The 14,309-nt window shown below is 55.1% G+C and overlaps 5 protein-coding genes across 5 annotated transcripts; 1 reads left to right on the top strand and 4 right to left on the bottom strand.

Annotated features, from left to right (window-relative positions):
• Window positions 1–918: 918 nt before the first annotated feature.
• On the bottom strand, window positions 919–3,255 carry CCOS01_15163 (uncharacterized protein; the record flags this gene model as incomplete). Its single annotated transcript, XM_060463305.1, has 1 exon — window positions 919–3,255. One exon carries the CDS (start codon window positions 3,253–3,255, stop codon window positions 919–921), a length of 2,337 nt encoding a protein of 778 aa, XP_060305908.1.
• Window positions 3,256–5,952: 2,697 nt separating this feature from the next.
• CCOS01_15162 (uncharacterized protein) lies at window positions 5,953–6,087 on the bottom strand (the record flags this gene model as incomplete). Its single annotated transcript, XM_060463304.1, has 1 exon — window positions 5,953–6,087. One exon carries the CDS (start codon window positions 6,085–6,087, stop codon window positions 5,953–5,955), a length of 135 nt encoding a protein of 44 aa, XP_060305907.1.
• A 1,248-nt stretch (window positions 6,088–7,335) lies between these two features.
• On the bottom strand, window positions 7,336–8,451 carry CCOS01_15161 (PX domain-containing protein; the record flags this gene model as incomplete). Its single annotated transcript, XM_060463303.1, has 1 exon — window positions 7,336–8,451. The coding sequence occupies one exon, from the start codon at window positions 8,449–8,451 to the stop codon at window positions 7,336–7,338; it is 1,116 nt and encodes a 371-aa protein (XP_060305906.1).
• A 1,551-nt stretch (window positions 8,452–10,002) lies between these two features.
• CCOS01_15160 (EB1-like domain-containing protein) lies at window positions 10,003–11,354 on the bottom strand (the record flags this gene model as incomplete). The annotated part of the gene is made up of 3 exons (XM_060463302.1): window positions 10,003–10,538; window positions 10,640–10,752; window positions 10,855–11,354. 3 exons carry the CDS (start codon window positions 11,352–11,354, stop codon window positions 10,003–10,005), a joined length of 1,149 nt encoding a protein of 382 aa, XP_060305905.1.
• Window positions 11,355–11,698: 344 nt separating this feature from the next.
• CCOS01_15159 (DEAD/DEAH box helicase) lies at window positions 11,699–14,086 on the top strand (the record flags this gene model as incomplete). Its single annotated transcript, XM_060463301.1, has 2 exons — window positions 11,699–13,303; window positions 13,358–14,086. 2 exons carry the CDS (start codon window positions 11,699–11,701, stop codon window positions 14,084–14,086), a joined length of 2,334 nt encoding a protein of 777 aa, XP_060305904.1.
• Window positions 14,087–14,309: the final 223 nt, after the last annotated feature.

Genomic DNA, 14,309 nt, shown 5'->3' with positions numbered 1-14,309 from the left:
CCTTGGCCGACTAAACACCGCCAGAGGCTGCAGATTAGGTACATGTAATCTTCCTTCCCCCCTTCTCGTCTCCGATATCTCCAAGCCGTCTTCCCTGCGTTGGCTTTTTTACACATGTAGTCTCCAATTGGAGGGGTCTGGTAGTTATCGCAAATGCCGATAGCGACACGGAAAGTACTCTGCAGCACCTTACCTCACTCCGAATGCGGGACTTTTTACTACGAGGAGGTCCCCACTGATGGAAGAAGTCATTGCTCTTCTGAACGAAAATAACAAAAGATAAGAAACGTCTTTATGAGAGTGCGAGGAGAGAATCTCCACTGTCAGGATAGTTCCTGTTGACAACCCCACGCATCCCGGTTGCCCGGTTGAACTGTGGCTGGCAACTTCACTCTCAATAGTCATGAGCAACTTCATGTTTGGCACCAATCCCATCACCTTACAACGCACAATAATCATGCATTGGAAACTTGAAGTCGTATCGTCATTAAGTAGTCAAACTCATCAAACAACTCCCACACAGCCATCCCCATCGGGGTTGTCAGTGTCGAGAAAGTGAGTAGAGTCGACAACTAGAGGTATCCTAGGATGTGCCCAGCCGGGCCATCAATGCTGTTGAAAAAAATCATTCGTCAATGGTTTTGTCCCAGCTTGTCTGGAATTTTTTTGACCGTCCCGCGCTCTGCTATGCAAACCAAATTCCACGAAACCCGAAAAATGCCAATAATGTTGGCACGTCCATTTCTCCGAATCGACCCTCCACAAGTTGTCGTATGAGAAGGAGACACTAGCCTTGCCTGGTTATCCCTTGCCGAAATCGCCATCTCCCAGCCACACGTATTATGATATCGACAAAGGCGGGCCCAAACGTCCAACACGCAAGGTACAGACTCGAATGAGATGTCGTCCCAAGCAGTCTCACGACCAGCCCAGAGTCTCGAGTGTGTTGCGCGCATCGGATGCGCTCATGCCGCTGACACCTAGCGAGCGTACCTGGGTGCCCTTACGCAACCGCTGCACGCCCACGGCGACCTTCCAGGCCTCTTCTTCATCCAGGACAAACATGTAGCGCTTGCCCTCTTGGTCTCGGACTGTAGCGCGCAGCACGTGCAGGCTTTTTGTCTTCCACTCTCCAGTCTGTCCGGACGAAGATGCAATGTTAGTATCTTTGAATTTGGTGTCGCACAAGCCAAGACGACAACAACTCTTGCAAGCACGCAACATTTCGGTCAGGTAGGCATCGGCTTCGTCGCCCGTGAGCGTCTTGGTGGCTCCCCGGTCCGCCGTACGGGCTCGCTGATTCGCCATTTTTTGAAACAAACCCGAAGGATGGTTCGCGGAATTCATCGCAGGGGCAGAAGCAGCATTCGAATTCAAGCAGTGCGGGGGGCACCATACCTCGACCAGCTTTAGCGTCCAAGCCTTGACGTCCCACTCGCGCTGCGGGACGCCGCGGACGTCGTCGTCGATGAAGAGACCTTCGGTTGTGATTCGCAGGATGAGCCCATCTGTCACTGTGCCAAACCCCGAAACGAGCTGGCTCGCAGGTGTCTTTGCGAACTGGTTCATGAACAGATAGACAGCCCTGATGACAATTTTGTCGGGATCCTTGGTCGTGTAAGGGCCGCGCATGCTAGGCGGCGGCGTTGTTCTTGTCGTGGTGGCCGACGGGGCCCACGATGACTCGGAGCCGACGGAAGACGCGGGTCGGTGTCTCGGCTTATCGTAGGGTCGATACGAGTATTGGTCTTCGTCGACAGTGCGTGCCGACGGTCGCGGCGGTTGTCTGGCCGTGTTCGAGGATGAAGCTGCGGAGGGCGCTGGCCTTGGAGGCGGCATAGAGCTAGCAGAGGGGGGAGGTCTCGGGGGAGCGGACGATGCGGACGGGGGAGGTCTCGGCGGCGTGGAAGCCGTCGTGGAGGGGGGAGCTGGGGGTCGGCCGTTGGGCCACATACTCGTCTTCTCGCCGGACGAGTAGGCGTAGCTACTTCCCTTGCGTGCCTTTTCGGCTTCTTCGGCCTCCTTGGCCTTGCGCGCAGCTTCCTCCTTGGCCTTGCGAGCTGCCTCCTCCTCGGCCAGCTTCTTGGCCTTTTCTGCTTCTTCTCGATCCTTCTTTGCCTTTTCTGCTTCCTCGCGCTCTCTCTTGGCTTTCCGAAAGGCTTCGAGTTGCGCCTCGACACGGGCTTTGCGGGCGGCGGCTTCGGCAGCCTCCTTCTTGCGGGCCTCCTCACGTGCCTTGTCCTCCTTCTCCTTGTTGGCCTTGAGCTCCCGCTCCTTTGCCTCCTTTGCTTCGCGTTCCCTGGCGGCTTTGGCTTCCTCTTCTGCCTTTTCTTTTTCGCGCTGTAGTTTCTCTCTTTCCTGACGTTCCTTTTCAAGTTTCTGTTTCAAGTCTTCCTTTTCGCGTATTTCTTGCTCCAGTTTTTCTCGCCTTTCGCGGTCCTCTTGCTCCCTCCTCGCTCGTTCTCGAGCTTCTCTCTCTCGAAACTCCCTCAGCTTCCGTGCCGTCTCTGCTTTTCGGCGCTCTTCCTCTTCCTTTGCCTTGCGCTCCTGTTCGCGCTTCTTCGTCTCCTCCCGTGCCTTCTCCCAGGTGTTTGCTTTCGGCGGATCAGGTTTTGGTTTTGGTGGGGGAGGAGGATCTGGTTTCCGAGGTTCCGGCTCTGGCTCAGGTTCAGCTTCAGGTTCCTGAGGGGGTGGAGGCTGAGGTCGTTCTTGCCATTGAGACCTAGGACCGCCGTTTCCCGCGCCGTGATTGGGCGGCGGGCTGTTCGGGGGAGGGCTGTTATATTGATTGCCGTGAGGCGGAGGAGGCGGCGGCGGGCCAGCATTCGCGTAGTTGTTGAAGTTTGCGCCTGAGCCATAGCCACCAGGGCCGGGACGGTAGCCACTCGAGCCGTTATTTGTAGACGCGCCCTGGTTCTGCGACTTGCCCCAAGCCCACGCTCCCACGCCGACGGCTATGACAAGCAGGGCCATACCCATGTTTCCCATGCCTTGGTAGGTAAACCACCATGCCTTGAAAGCAGGTGCCATGCTCTGGAACATGACGACCATGACAAGGGCGCATGCGAAGCCAGCGGCAAAGCTAGGGCCATTGGGGGCCAGAGAGGGCAAATATATGAACCCACCGCCTTTATCGCGCTGGGGAATGACGAATATATCATAATTGCCTGGGCCCAGGCCACTCCCAGGAGGCGGAGAGCCAGCAGTGGTTTTGGGTGCCTCGCCATGAGGCGGAGGCGGTGGAGGAGCGCTCATGCTGAGCGGACCTCACCTCTTGGTGGAGAGTGGTGATTTCTGGCAGTGAATGCCGACTGAGGTGGTTGGAATAAGAGCCTTGAAGCTCTTTTGGAGACCTGAGGTCTCGATAGAGGGTAGTGAAGCAAGCAGAAGTCTAGTGGTATCTCAGGAGGTCCATTGACGGTCGTTATATCGTGAAGCGTCTGCACAGAAGCCATGAGCAATTCTTCTTCTCCTAGCAGCAGCAAAACTGTGTGCCATCTGATAGCTGGAAGGCAAGAAGTGGCAGTGGGAAGACCAGCAGCAAGGCATAGATTGGCGGAAAGAAAAGGGCAAAGCAGTTTGTAATAAAAGTACTCACAAGCAACAATGCAGAAAAACAAACTCCAGAAGCCAAGCAAGCAAAAGACGGGCAAAGACCAAGACGTCAAAGCGAGAGAGGGGTCGGATCGGGTCTTTTGAGAGGTATTTGTCGTCGATGCTTGGTGCCTGGGCCGAATGAATCGTGGTCTTCCCGCTCCGGCCTTGCGCTTTTTTGCAGGTGGCGGGTGCTTGGTGGTCCAGATTGTGTCCGATCGCGGGGAAGCAGGCTGAGACAAGAAAATATTCTTGTTGTTCTGGAACTTGCCCTGCTGGTTAGTAAGGAAGTTCTAGAGGGAATAGAGCTGTCTGGTGACACGGCGCCGTTCCTGGTGGAGGACGGGTTTGGTGGTGGTGTTGAGGGAAAATATGACGGGGAAGGGGACGAGAAGGGGCCAGGAATTCTTTTGTGTTTACTTTGGGAATTTCTCATGGGCGACCGGGTGGAGAGGTAGCGGCGGATGGTGGTAGACTGGCGGTGGTGGTGGTGGACTTTGGGGGAGTTAAATTTGGGGGTGGTGTGTGACTGGACGCTAGTGGCTGGCAGTACGTACCGACGTCATTTCAGGTACCTCAAGACGCTGAAAGACACTAAGTGAACAAAAAGAGACCCTTCTGATCGCTACAACAGACCCACTTATACACACTCTGACCTCTCTTAAGCGAAGGAATGGTGACATTTTGACAGCTGCGAATTGAGCTGAAGGAAGGAAGGCACTTGGGCACTCAGACCCGGTACCGAATGGCAGGTGCTGCCGCCAGCTGCACAACTTACTACGTACTGATATTGTAGGTGTCTTGTGTCTCAGAACAACTCACTTTAACCTCCATTCCAACCCCATCTCCTTGTGCCTTATGTTTCTCTGCTTTCAGTTCGCTAGCTTCGAACTTTTTGTTCTTTACCCGTTGCACCTGCATGTGGCCGCCTGGGGTAATGTCCTTGGCCGGACTGGAATGCCAACTGAGCGTTCGTCGGGAAAAGACTGCCATCCTAGCTTCCACCTCATACCTGAGAGGATGTTCCTTGCAACCGACGGGACCCTGAAAAAATAAGACAAAAAATCCAAACCGCCAGATGACCAAGCCCCAGCCACCGCTCCCAGCAGACACCGCGATACCTAGGCGTTTATTTCCCTTACGAATAAACATCCAGATGCTTCCACCTGTTCACTACGCCTGCAGGATGACCTCTCGCTATCCTCCTCCGATCATCAATACTGCAAAGGAAGGACATCAGCCAACGAATGAACGGCGAACGAACTTTGTCCACTCATCGCCAACAGATCATCATAACAAATCACCGTTGCCGAGACCACCAAGACCCTCTTCGCCCAGCTCAATCGAGCAAACCGCCTCCGATTCAGACCCTCCTCCCCTCTTCTAACGGTCCAATCTTAAGACTTCACTCAATCTCCTGCCTGTGACAGGCTATCAACCGAGTCGCATGCGGTCTGTCTGAACGGTCAATCATTGGGAATCACTCGGAATCACAGAGAGAAAGCTCCACCTGGGACGCCATGGCAGCGAATCGCGGGTCTTGAGGCTATTTCCCCCGGTAATAGGCGGCAGGCACTCGGCGCCAGCACATCCACTTTGGACATACACAGTAGGAGGGCGGTGCGGGAGAGTACCAGGAGGGGGAAAAGAGGTGAGCCACCGTCGACGGAGTCCACACGACCTCCGCCGGTCCCGTACGGAGGGAGTATCGTCGCAATCACTTCGACTTTCATCATCTTGCTCTCGCGACCAGCTCACTGGGTTTCCCTTGGGTCGATTAGGTTCAATACTCGATGGGCTCGAATACGACGGCTGATCGGGCGAACACTGCGATTGCGACTGCAACATTGCAATGAGCCAGGCTGGGCAAGCAGGGCACCGTTGGGCGCCAATTGTGACAATGCGGCGTCATCTCATCTCAACGGTCGTTGTGGTGGAGCAGGGTGGTGCTTCTGTCTCGACTCTTCTCCCTCTTTGTCGTTTTTTTCTTTCACACCTTTTTTAAACTTTCCCCCTCTTGGAAACGGTTCCTCGCAGTCGTTGCCCAGCAACCGCGGGAAGTCCCTTGCACCGTCGGGTGTACGGTGTGCCCCATCCCGGCGCTCGGGTGACGTACCAAATGTCACCAAGTGGGCGTGGCCACAACGTGCCACCGTGCCACACTAAACGTCTTTCTGCCGGCCGGCAACCGCTGACTTTACGGATACAGATACTTCGACACAACATCCAGGCAGCCAAAGGTTGAGTCGAGAGACGAAAAAAACAGCCAAACTGACGATGGCTTCACTTTGCGCATGCATACACCAAAATTATATCGGCCCTCCCTAGTCTCCAGTCTTCGCCCAATGACCACGTGCTTCACATTTCTTTTCCCGCGACGAGGCGATTAAGGGAGAAATCAGGGCGATGTGACGGCAACTGCATGCAACCAACCCGCCACTCGATAACGGCAGGGGGTCCCCGTCCGTAAGCAACCGCCGTCTGCATGTGCATGAGGAACGGTCCGGCGCGAGAGAAACACAGCACCGTCGCGTCCCCTACTGCATCTCCCGACTCCCGAGATTTCCTAGAGCTGATTGTCTTGGGATAACATGGCTGCTGCAGTAAGGCTGGCGATATAGGTCAGCATCCGAGGCAGCCTCTGGTACATCATGTTGTCTTGGCATAATCGGGATTCTACGTGCAAGCGTGAGGGTATCAACTATGGCCAAGAGCCCCCCTCTTACAACCTGTTGGCCGAGCTCTTTCACATCAATATGTTTATGCTCACCAATGCAACATGGACGGCCTCCTTCTAGCGCCAGAATTTGATAGAAGATCCATTGAGCCTGGAGGAAAAGGCGTTACATAATTGGCCTACGGCCTCAGAACGAGTGCGTTGAGCTCAATCTTGTCTACCTTGTCAGGGGGACTTTGCACGAGTAAAGAATTCGCCTCAAAAAGACTCGATCAGGCGCAAGATTCCAGTCTCTTGGCTTTGTAAATAATGATACACCCTGGGCCACACAGCCTCGTCGGTCACCTCACACTGGTGGTGAGTACGTATTTGGAACACCGCTGTAGGAATTCAACGGTAAGGCCCAGTGAGTTGGCCATTCTACTGCTGTACATGGGTATATGGCAACACCAATGCCAGCATGATCTACGCTTTGCTCCGGCAGAAAACCATGTTCTGATCTGCATGTGTGGACAATGTAGTTATGAATGAGTAAATCATCAATCTGGATAGAACTTAAAACTCCCAAGCTACAACTGCCATGAGGTAAGACACACTGGTATTTCCAATCTCAACTCGGAAAAAACAAACAAAAGAGACCAAAACTCGGAGAAATGATCAGAGAAGAAAATGAGTTGAAATCGCTATTGTTGCAAAGTATGTAAAGTTGTCGAGAAAAAAAAAAAGAAGCCCCCTTCGTACTCGCGTACGTAAAACGTCGTTGTACTGTCAAGGCAAGAAAAACCATCCCCTCACACCGAACGAAGGGTATGGTTAGGTGAATTTCATCGACGAGCCCGCGCGACCAACAAGACGGACCCAAACTCCAGGCACCACGCAAAAGAATCCAACACCCGCCCGCCGACCCAAAGAAACCACACCACGACACCGAGGACAGCAACCACGGACCGAGCAGCGAGACCGCCCGCGACAACCAACGGCGGTGCTGCTGTAGGCCGAGGCACCGTACCCGTCACAATCACCGTCCCTACTTCCTCAACCTCTTCCTCTGACAGCGACCCGCGTCAAAACTTCTTGATACGCTTCTTGGCGACATCAATCTTGCCCCCGACCCGATCGGCGTCCTCGTTCAGCCGGTCCAGCATCTTGGTCTGCTCCGTCACCTCCTCGTTGATCTGCAGCCCAATCTCTTTTTGCCGCCGCACAATCGCCGCCAGGGTATTCACCTGCTCATCCTGCTCGCTCATCATCTGCCGCTGCAGCTGCACGACCCCGTTGTTGTCCAGCTCCCGCGTCCGCTCCGTCTCCGGCAGCGGGGCCCCCAGGACCCGTCCGCCCGTCCTCGCCCCACCGCCGCCGCCGCTTCTGCCGAGTAATGCAGCCTTGTCGCCCGCCGAGGCCCACCCTTCCCGTCCGCCGGGTCCGCCGCCACCGTTTCTGCTGCTTCCCTGCGCCATGCTGTTGCTGAGTTTGTCGAGCCCTTCCCTTTCGACGCGAGCGGAGGATAGCAGGTCTCTCCTGCGCCGCAATTCGCCGTCGCCGAGCCGTCCGCCCTCCTGCATGGCCCTCAATCCGTCCGCGAGGGTGCTCACCAGCGTATTAGCCTTGACCAGCGCCTTCTTGGCAGCGGCCCCGGCCTCGGCGGCAGCAGAGGTGTTATTGCTATCCACGGCGCCGTCCCTTCTCGCGAGCTGATTCCGCGCGTCGTGGAGGCAGCTCTTCATCTCGCGGTGCAGATCGAGCCAGGTCGTCGGGTCGGCGGCGCCCGCGCGACCGCTGGTGATGAGGCCGTGGGCGCTGGCGGCCGAGTTGCCCGTGCTGCCGACGCCCGTGCTAGGGAGGTTGAGAAAGGTGCGCCAGGCCGATGTGTCGCGCCAGCGGCGGTCGGGGGATTCTGCGATGGCGCGAAGGTAGGATTCGAGACCCTTTCGGCGTTGTTCTGTGAGGTCTGGGGAGGAGACTGTGGACTTGAACCAGGACTTGCCTGGGAGGGGGTTGGGGGGCGCGGCGCCGACGAGGGAGGTGAGGGTCTGGTGGAGGGTTGCAAAGTCGGAGTAGCGCTTTTGAACGACGAAGGATTTGAGGGGCAGGCGGAGGGTGATGTTGTAGAGGGTGTAGGGTTTCGATTCACCGGTCGAGAGGATGGTTGAGGGGATGGAGATTTCGGCGGGAGGCGCCATTGTGTGTGAAGGGTGTGTGTTGTTGTGGTTTGTCCGAGGCGGGAAGTTGTGTAGAAAACAGAGTTTTGTTTTTGAAGATTGGCGATGAGCGGAGGATGGGATTGTTTGTCGGGTTTGGACGAGGCGGGAGGAAGGCTCGGACGAGCCTGGTGGTCTGTATCGTAGCTCTAGTCGTCGATGGCAGGTTGTAGAGATGGAGAGAATCGATGCTCTGTTGTTCTTGTCGCTCCTCTGGAGGTCGTCGGTCGTTGGTTAGATAACGTTGAGGAAATGGGATGGCTCGCAAAACAACAAAAGACAGCCGTCGTACTGGTCAAGTATCTTTCCGTGTTTGGTGGTCGGAATGATGGCCTTGGTCAGTTGTTTGCGTCAGGTTCAAAAAAAAGGTTTCGGGGCAATGTCTGAGGTTCTTGTCTCTCCTTTCGTTCAGTCGTCTGGAGGGAAGGAGACGGGAGTGAGAAAGAGAGAGCGGTCACCTCAGGTTTCCAGTCAATGTACTGGAACCAAGGTACCTTGCTGTCCCGGTACGCTTGTGCGGTGCCTCAGCATGGGCCTGGATTGCTACTTCGAGGTCCCCTGTCAACCCCAGCTTCCCTAACACGGCAGCCTGCTTGGGCCTAGGTAGCACTTTTGGCACTGGAAGAGTCGGGTAAGTCGACGGTCGTGTGCCGCTAATTGCTCCAAAGCTGACGCCTGTGGCGCATTGCGTGGAACCACTAAAATTGGGCCCGCAGCAGGAATGACCGCATTTCTGGGACATGCTCAGCTGGGCACCTCGCTTTCTCAGGCACCTGGTCAATCAGGCCAGGAACTGGGCGCTGATGACAGTGAAACCCAAGTCCGATCTAATCAACATCTGGTCGATCAACATAAATGATTATCGATACTATTGTAGTGACTCGTACGGTAGTGTCATATATTGATGGAAACGTCTCTTGGTAATCGATCAATGTACTTTTGTAGAAATCCAAGTTTGGAAGTAAGTACTTAAGAGTCAATATGCAAAGCGTGCCGGCATAAACTACTCGAGCATAACATGACGCTTCTGCCAAGTCATCTGCAGTGAACAGTCTCACACAGCTCTCAGACTACAGACTCGACTTCCACTCTGTGATGGGTGTGAAGTCGAGGCTTACCCTTCTATGATAAGAACCAGATCCTGCAGTACCAAACGTAAGATCGGAAGCACGCCAAAAGGAACCGGATAGCCATAGTGGAATGTGGTCTTGGACGCTTGGCTCAAGCCCTCATACTCTCTTCGTGTCACCCACGAAAACTGACTCGAGGTTCTCAGACAAAACGTTCTGATTCTATCATGGCTGCTCATGTGGGACGGGACTGCCGCAAGCTCTGACCGACTCCTGTCTCGACAGTCCGAGGGCCGCTCAGCCTCATCGCCAGTATACTGATTATTACGTGCCGTAGGGTATTTGTACTAGCGCCAAACCCATGTGCTTTTACCTCCCAAATCCCCTGAACACAACCTCCCATCCAACAATACAGCCTCTCTTCCATCTGTGTCATCGTCGCCCTACCTCAAAGCCTCCCGATTTAGAAGGTCTCCTGGTCGTCGACAGCCTCGCCCTCAGCCGGGATCTCGAATCCCTCCTCCGTCGAGTACAGGATAGTCTGGATCTGCTTGACGAGGCCGTCCTCCTGCTTCTCAAGCTCAGGGTCCTCCTCCACGGCCTGCTGCACCAGGAGCTCGATATCGCGGAGCTTGCTGAAGTAGAAGTCACGCTCGCGCTCGAGGCCGACGACCGTCTCCTTGAGAGTGGCGTTCTCTTGCTGCAGGGCAGCTGTGCCGGGGCCTGCCGCCTTGGGAACACGTGCACCGCCGAGGGGTGTGGTACCGCCCCGTCTGGCGGCAGCCGCACCGGTACCGGACGCGGCACGAGGAGCAGGGCCACCGCCAGAGGGCACGGGGGCGCCCTTTCGCCGGGAGACGGCGTCGTACTCCTGATCGGGGAAGTTCAGGTCCCAGAACTTCTTGGTCCATTGCAGGAACTCGAGGTTGTCCTGCATCTTGCACTTGACCAACGCTTCGACGGGGATGGGCTTGTCGACCTGGTGCTTGTGGAAGCAGTCTGTTCAGGAAGTGTCTTGTCAGCCATGACTATTCGTTTCCGTGTATGATGGAATGGAGGTGGACGCAGAGGCGAGACGGCGTGGGAAGGCGCAAACTTACTCTGCAGCACCTTGAAGTTCTGAATGTATGCATATTCGCTGTTGACGTTGAACTTGACTCTAGACATGGGGATATCCATGAAGATGCTGTCAAACACCTGGCAGAGAGCTGCACTGCAGATTGAAACGAAACATTAGCAACCACCATCATCAAAATCATCATTGGGTCCCACAATAAACACATGGCGGGGGAGGGGTATCCGATCAGCAACGTACCCGGTACCGCATTGCTCGACCTTTGTGATGTTGAGAGAGAGAAGCTGGTTCAGCCACTGGATGAGTTCTTGTCTGGAAATCCATGCCGTGTCAGCCAACAGTTGCGAGGCGCAAACGTCCAAGATGCTGCCGGATGTAGCACCGCGATGGAAGGGGATGGAAGCTTTGCCCACCTGGATTCGCCCATTTTGTATGTGTGTGTTTGCCTCTGCGGCCGGAACTGTGTTGACAATCGGGAAAACGCGCTCGGGATGGATGTCAAAAGGAAATTCGCAAGGACGCTCGAGAGAAGCAGAGACGCGGTTGGTAGTAGTGGGTGCTGGTGGTCGAAGAAGTCGAGAAGGAGACGTGTGGAAAGTAGTAAGGTGCCGAGATTGGTTAGGACCAAAAATGACAAGTTGTAGAGCAACAGGGCAGAAATTAAATCTCGTTGCTTTGTCGGCGCCCGGCGTGAAGGCTGCCAAAATTGTTGCCAATAAAATGGTCGCCCAATCAACCATGGTGGGGTCTATCGGGAGTTGCCCCTGCCCCTAAAATCTGATGACAAACACCATCACGTGCATAAGTCCCAGTCCAGATCAGTACGTATCTTTTTCTTTTGTTTCTTCCTTCTGATGAACGAACGATCCAAGGCCCACTCTATCCCAATAGTCTCGCTTCTGACCGCCCATGACAGGGGGATGGTCTCTGAAGACGGCAGAAAAAGTTTAGCTCCACCGTCCGTCCAGAAAAATTTCTGGCTCTGGGAACTGCTGGAGTGTGAGAACAGGCGTGTGTGTGAAAGCTTGACGATACCCCGCGGTCCCGACAACTGTCTTTCTCAACCACCATTCCACCACTCAACATGGCGCCTTCTCACAAGCGCAAGCAGATTGACGACGACTTCGTTCACACAATCTCCGACAATGACGAGGAAATTGTCGAGGAGGAGACCGTGGCACCGCCGCCCAAAAAGAAGGTGAAGGCCACCAAGAAGTCGAAAAAGGCCGCCAGAGAAGAGTCGCCAGAGAACGAAGTCGCCGAGGGTATCTGGGGCCAGAAAGACGAAGACGATGGTGCTATGGATTCGGATTTTGAATTTGCGCAAGACAATGCCATCGAATTCGGCGACGCAGAACTCGAGGGTTGGGGCTTCGAAGGCGCAAAGAAGTCCATGAACAGCAATGCTGCAGCGGGTGTTGACCTGGACGAAATCATTCGCAGAAGACGGGCAAAGAAGGGTGGCGAGGACAAGCCGAAGGAGGACAAAGAGGAGGTTGCGGCAGACGCCGAGGTGGATAACGACATGGACGTAGATATCGACCTCGACGACGACGAGGATGGAGTTCTGGCCGACGATGCCTTTGGCATGGGCGTGGATCCTGGTGCCGAAGATTCTGATGCCGAAAAAGAAGACTCTGACGCAGAGGACGCAGATGATGCAGAAGACGACGACGATGGAGCATCCGACAACGATTCCGTTGCGACACCCGTGGATCATCCCGACGACCGTGGATCTGATGATGAAGAGGAGGAAGACGCAGAAGAACAAGCGAAGCGTGACGCTTTCTTCGCCCCCGAGGAGCCTGCAAAGCCCGGCAAGAAGGATACGGCATCATCATTCCAGGCCATGTCTCTTTCACGTCCTCTTCTGAGAGGTCTGGCTGCTGTCGGCTTCTCCAAGCCTACGCCCATTCAAGCCAAGACTGTGCCCATTGCCTTGATGGGCAAGGACGTTGTCGGTGGTGCGGTAACTGGTTCAGGAAAGACGGCCGCCTTTGTGGTCCCCATTCTCGAGCGTCTCCTGTACAGGCCCAAGAAGGTGCCGACGAGCCGTGTCGTCATCCTCACTCCTACCCGTGAACTGGCTATCCAGTGTCACGCTGTCGCCACCAAGCTGGCCGCTTACACCGATATCAAGTTCACTCTCGCTGTTGGTGGTCTGAGTCTCAAGGCTCAGGAGGTCGAGCTGAGACTGAGGCCAGACGTTATCATCGCCACGCCCGGTCGTTTCATTGACCACATGAGAAACTCTGCCAGCTTCAACGTCGATACCGTGGAGATTCTCGTGCTCGACGAAGCCGATCGCATGCTTGAGGATGGTTTCGCCGATGAGTTGAACGAGATCTTGACGACCCTGCCCAAGTCAAGACAGACGATGCTGTTCTCCGCCACCATGACATCTTCCGTCGACAGGCTGGTGCGAGTGGGCATGAACAAGCCCGCCAGAGTCATGGTGGACTCACAAAAGAACAAGACCGTCACTACCTTGGTGCAAGAGTTTGTACGCCTGAGGCCCGGTCGCGAGGAGAAGCGCATGGGCTACCTCGTGCACATCTGCAAGACAATGCACACCGAGCGTGTCATCATCTTCTTCCGCCAAAAGAAGGACGCTCACCGAGCAAGAATCATCTTTGGACTGTTTGGCTTGTCTTGCGCAGAGCTACACGGTAGCATGAACCAAGCTCAGGTGAGTTCTTACAATTTCTTCTTGATTGAATACAACTGCTGACCAAGTTTACAGAGAATTGCCAGTGTTGAAAACTTCCGCGACGGAAAGGTCAACTACCTTTTGGCGACGGATCTTGCGTCTCGTGGTCTCGATATCAAGGGCGTCGACACCGTCATCAACTACGAAGCACCCCAAAACATTGAGATTTACGTGCACAGAGTCGGTCGTACAGCTCGTGCCGGTCGCACCGGTGTGGCCATCACGCTGGCGGCAGAGCCGGACCGCAAGGTCGTCAAGGCGGCGGTCAAGGCCGGCAAGGCCAACGGCGCCAAGATCATGAGCCGCGTCATCGAGCCAACGGAGGCGGACAAGTGGCAGGACCAGGTGGACGAGATGGAGGACGAAATCGAGGAGATCATGGTCGAAGAGAAACAGGAGAAGCAGTTCCAGCAGGCCGAGATGCAGCTCAAGAAAGGCGAGAATATCATGCAGCACGAGGCCGAGATCAAGGCGCGGCCGAAGCGGACGTGGTTCGAGACGGAGGAGGACAAGAAGAAGGCCAAGATTGCGGGGCGGGAGGAGCTTAACGGACCGAAGAACGGCAAGAAGCCGAAGCTGAGCAACAAGGACAAGAAGAAGCTCGACGCCAAGGAGATGAGGAGCGAGGACAAGGTGTGGAAGAAGGGCCGGGCGGAGCGTGACGGCAAGGGCGCGGTGCTGAACCTGAAGAAGCAGCCCAAGAAGAAGAATGTGCCGGCCAAGGGGAGGACCAGGGCGAAGCTGGCGCGCCAGAAGCGGTGATTTTGAGGTGCTCTACGGTGTCCAAAAGTCTAGACTACAATACCATGTTACAATACCATTTCATTTCTTCGCTATGGTCCATTGCCACTCATTTGCTGAATTAAAGGGGGCTAGTAAGGTGTGAGTACCTTCTGCTTCTACATACAACTACATGAACATGTAGGATGAAGTAGCAAGCCACCACTTAGGTACTCCGGACTGCAGATGAACCATGGAGTAAACA

The sequence above is a fragment of the Colletotrichum costaricense genome (assembly GCF_030867565.1).
Source record: "Colletotrichum costaricense strain IMI 309622 chromosome Unknown Scaffold_23.1, whole genome shotgun sequence".
Classification (NCBI taxonomy): Eukaryota; Fungi; Ascomycota; class Sordariomycetes; order Glomerellales; family Glomerellaceae; genus Colletotrichum; species Colletotrichum costaricense.
This window is presented reverse-complemented; position numbering and strand designations above follow the sequence as displayed.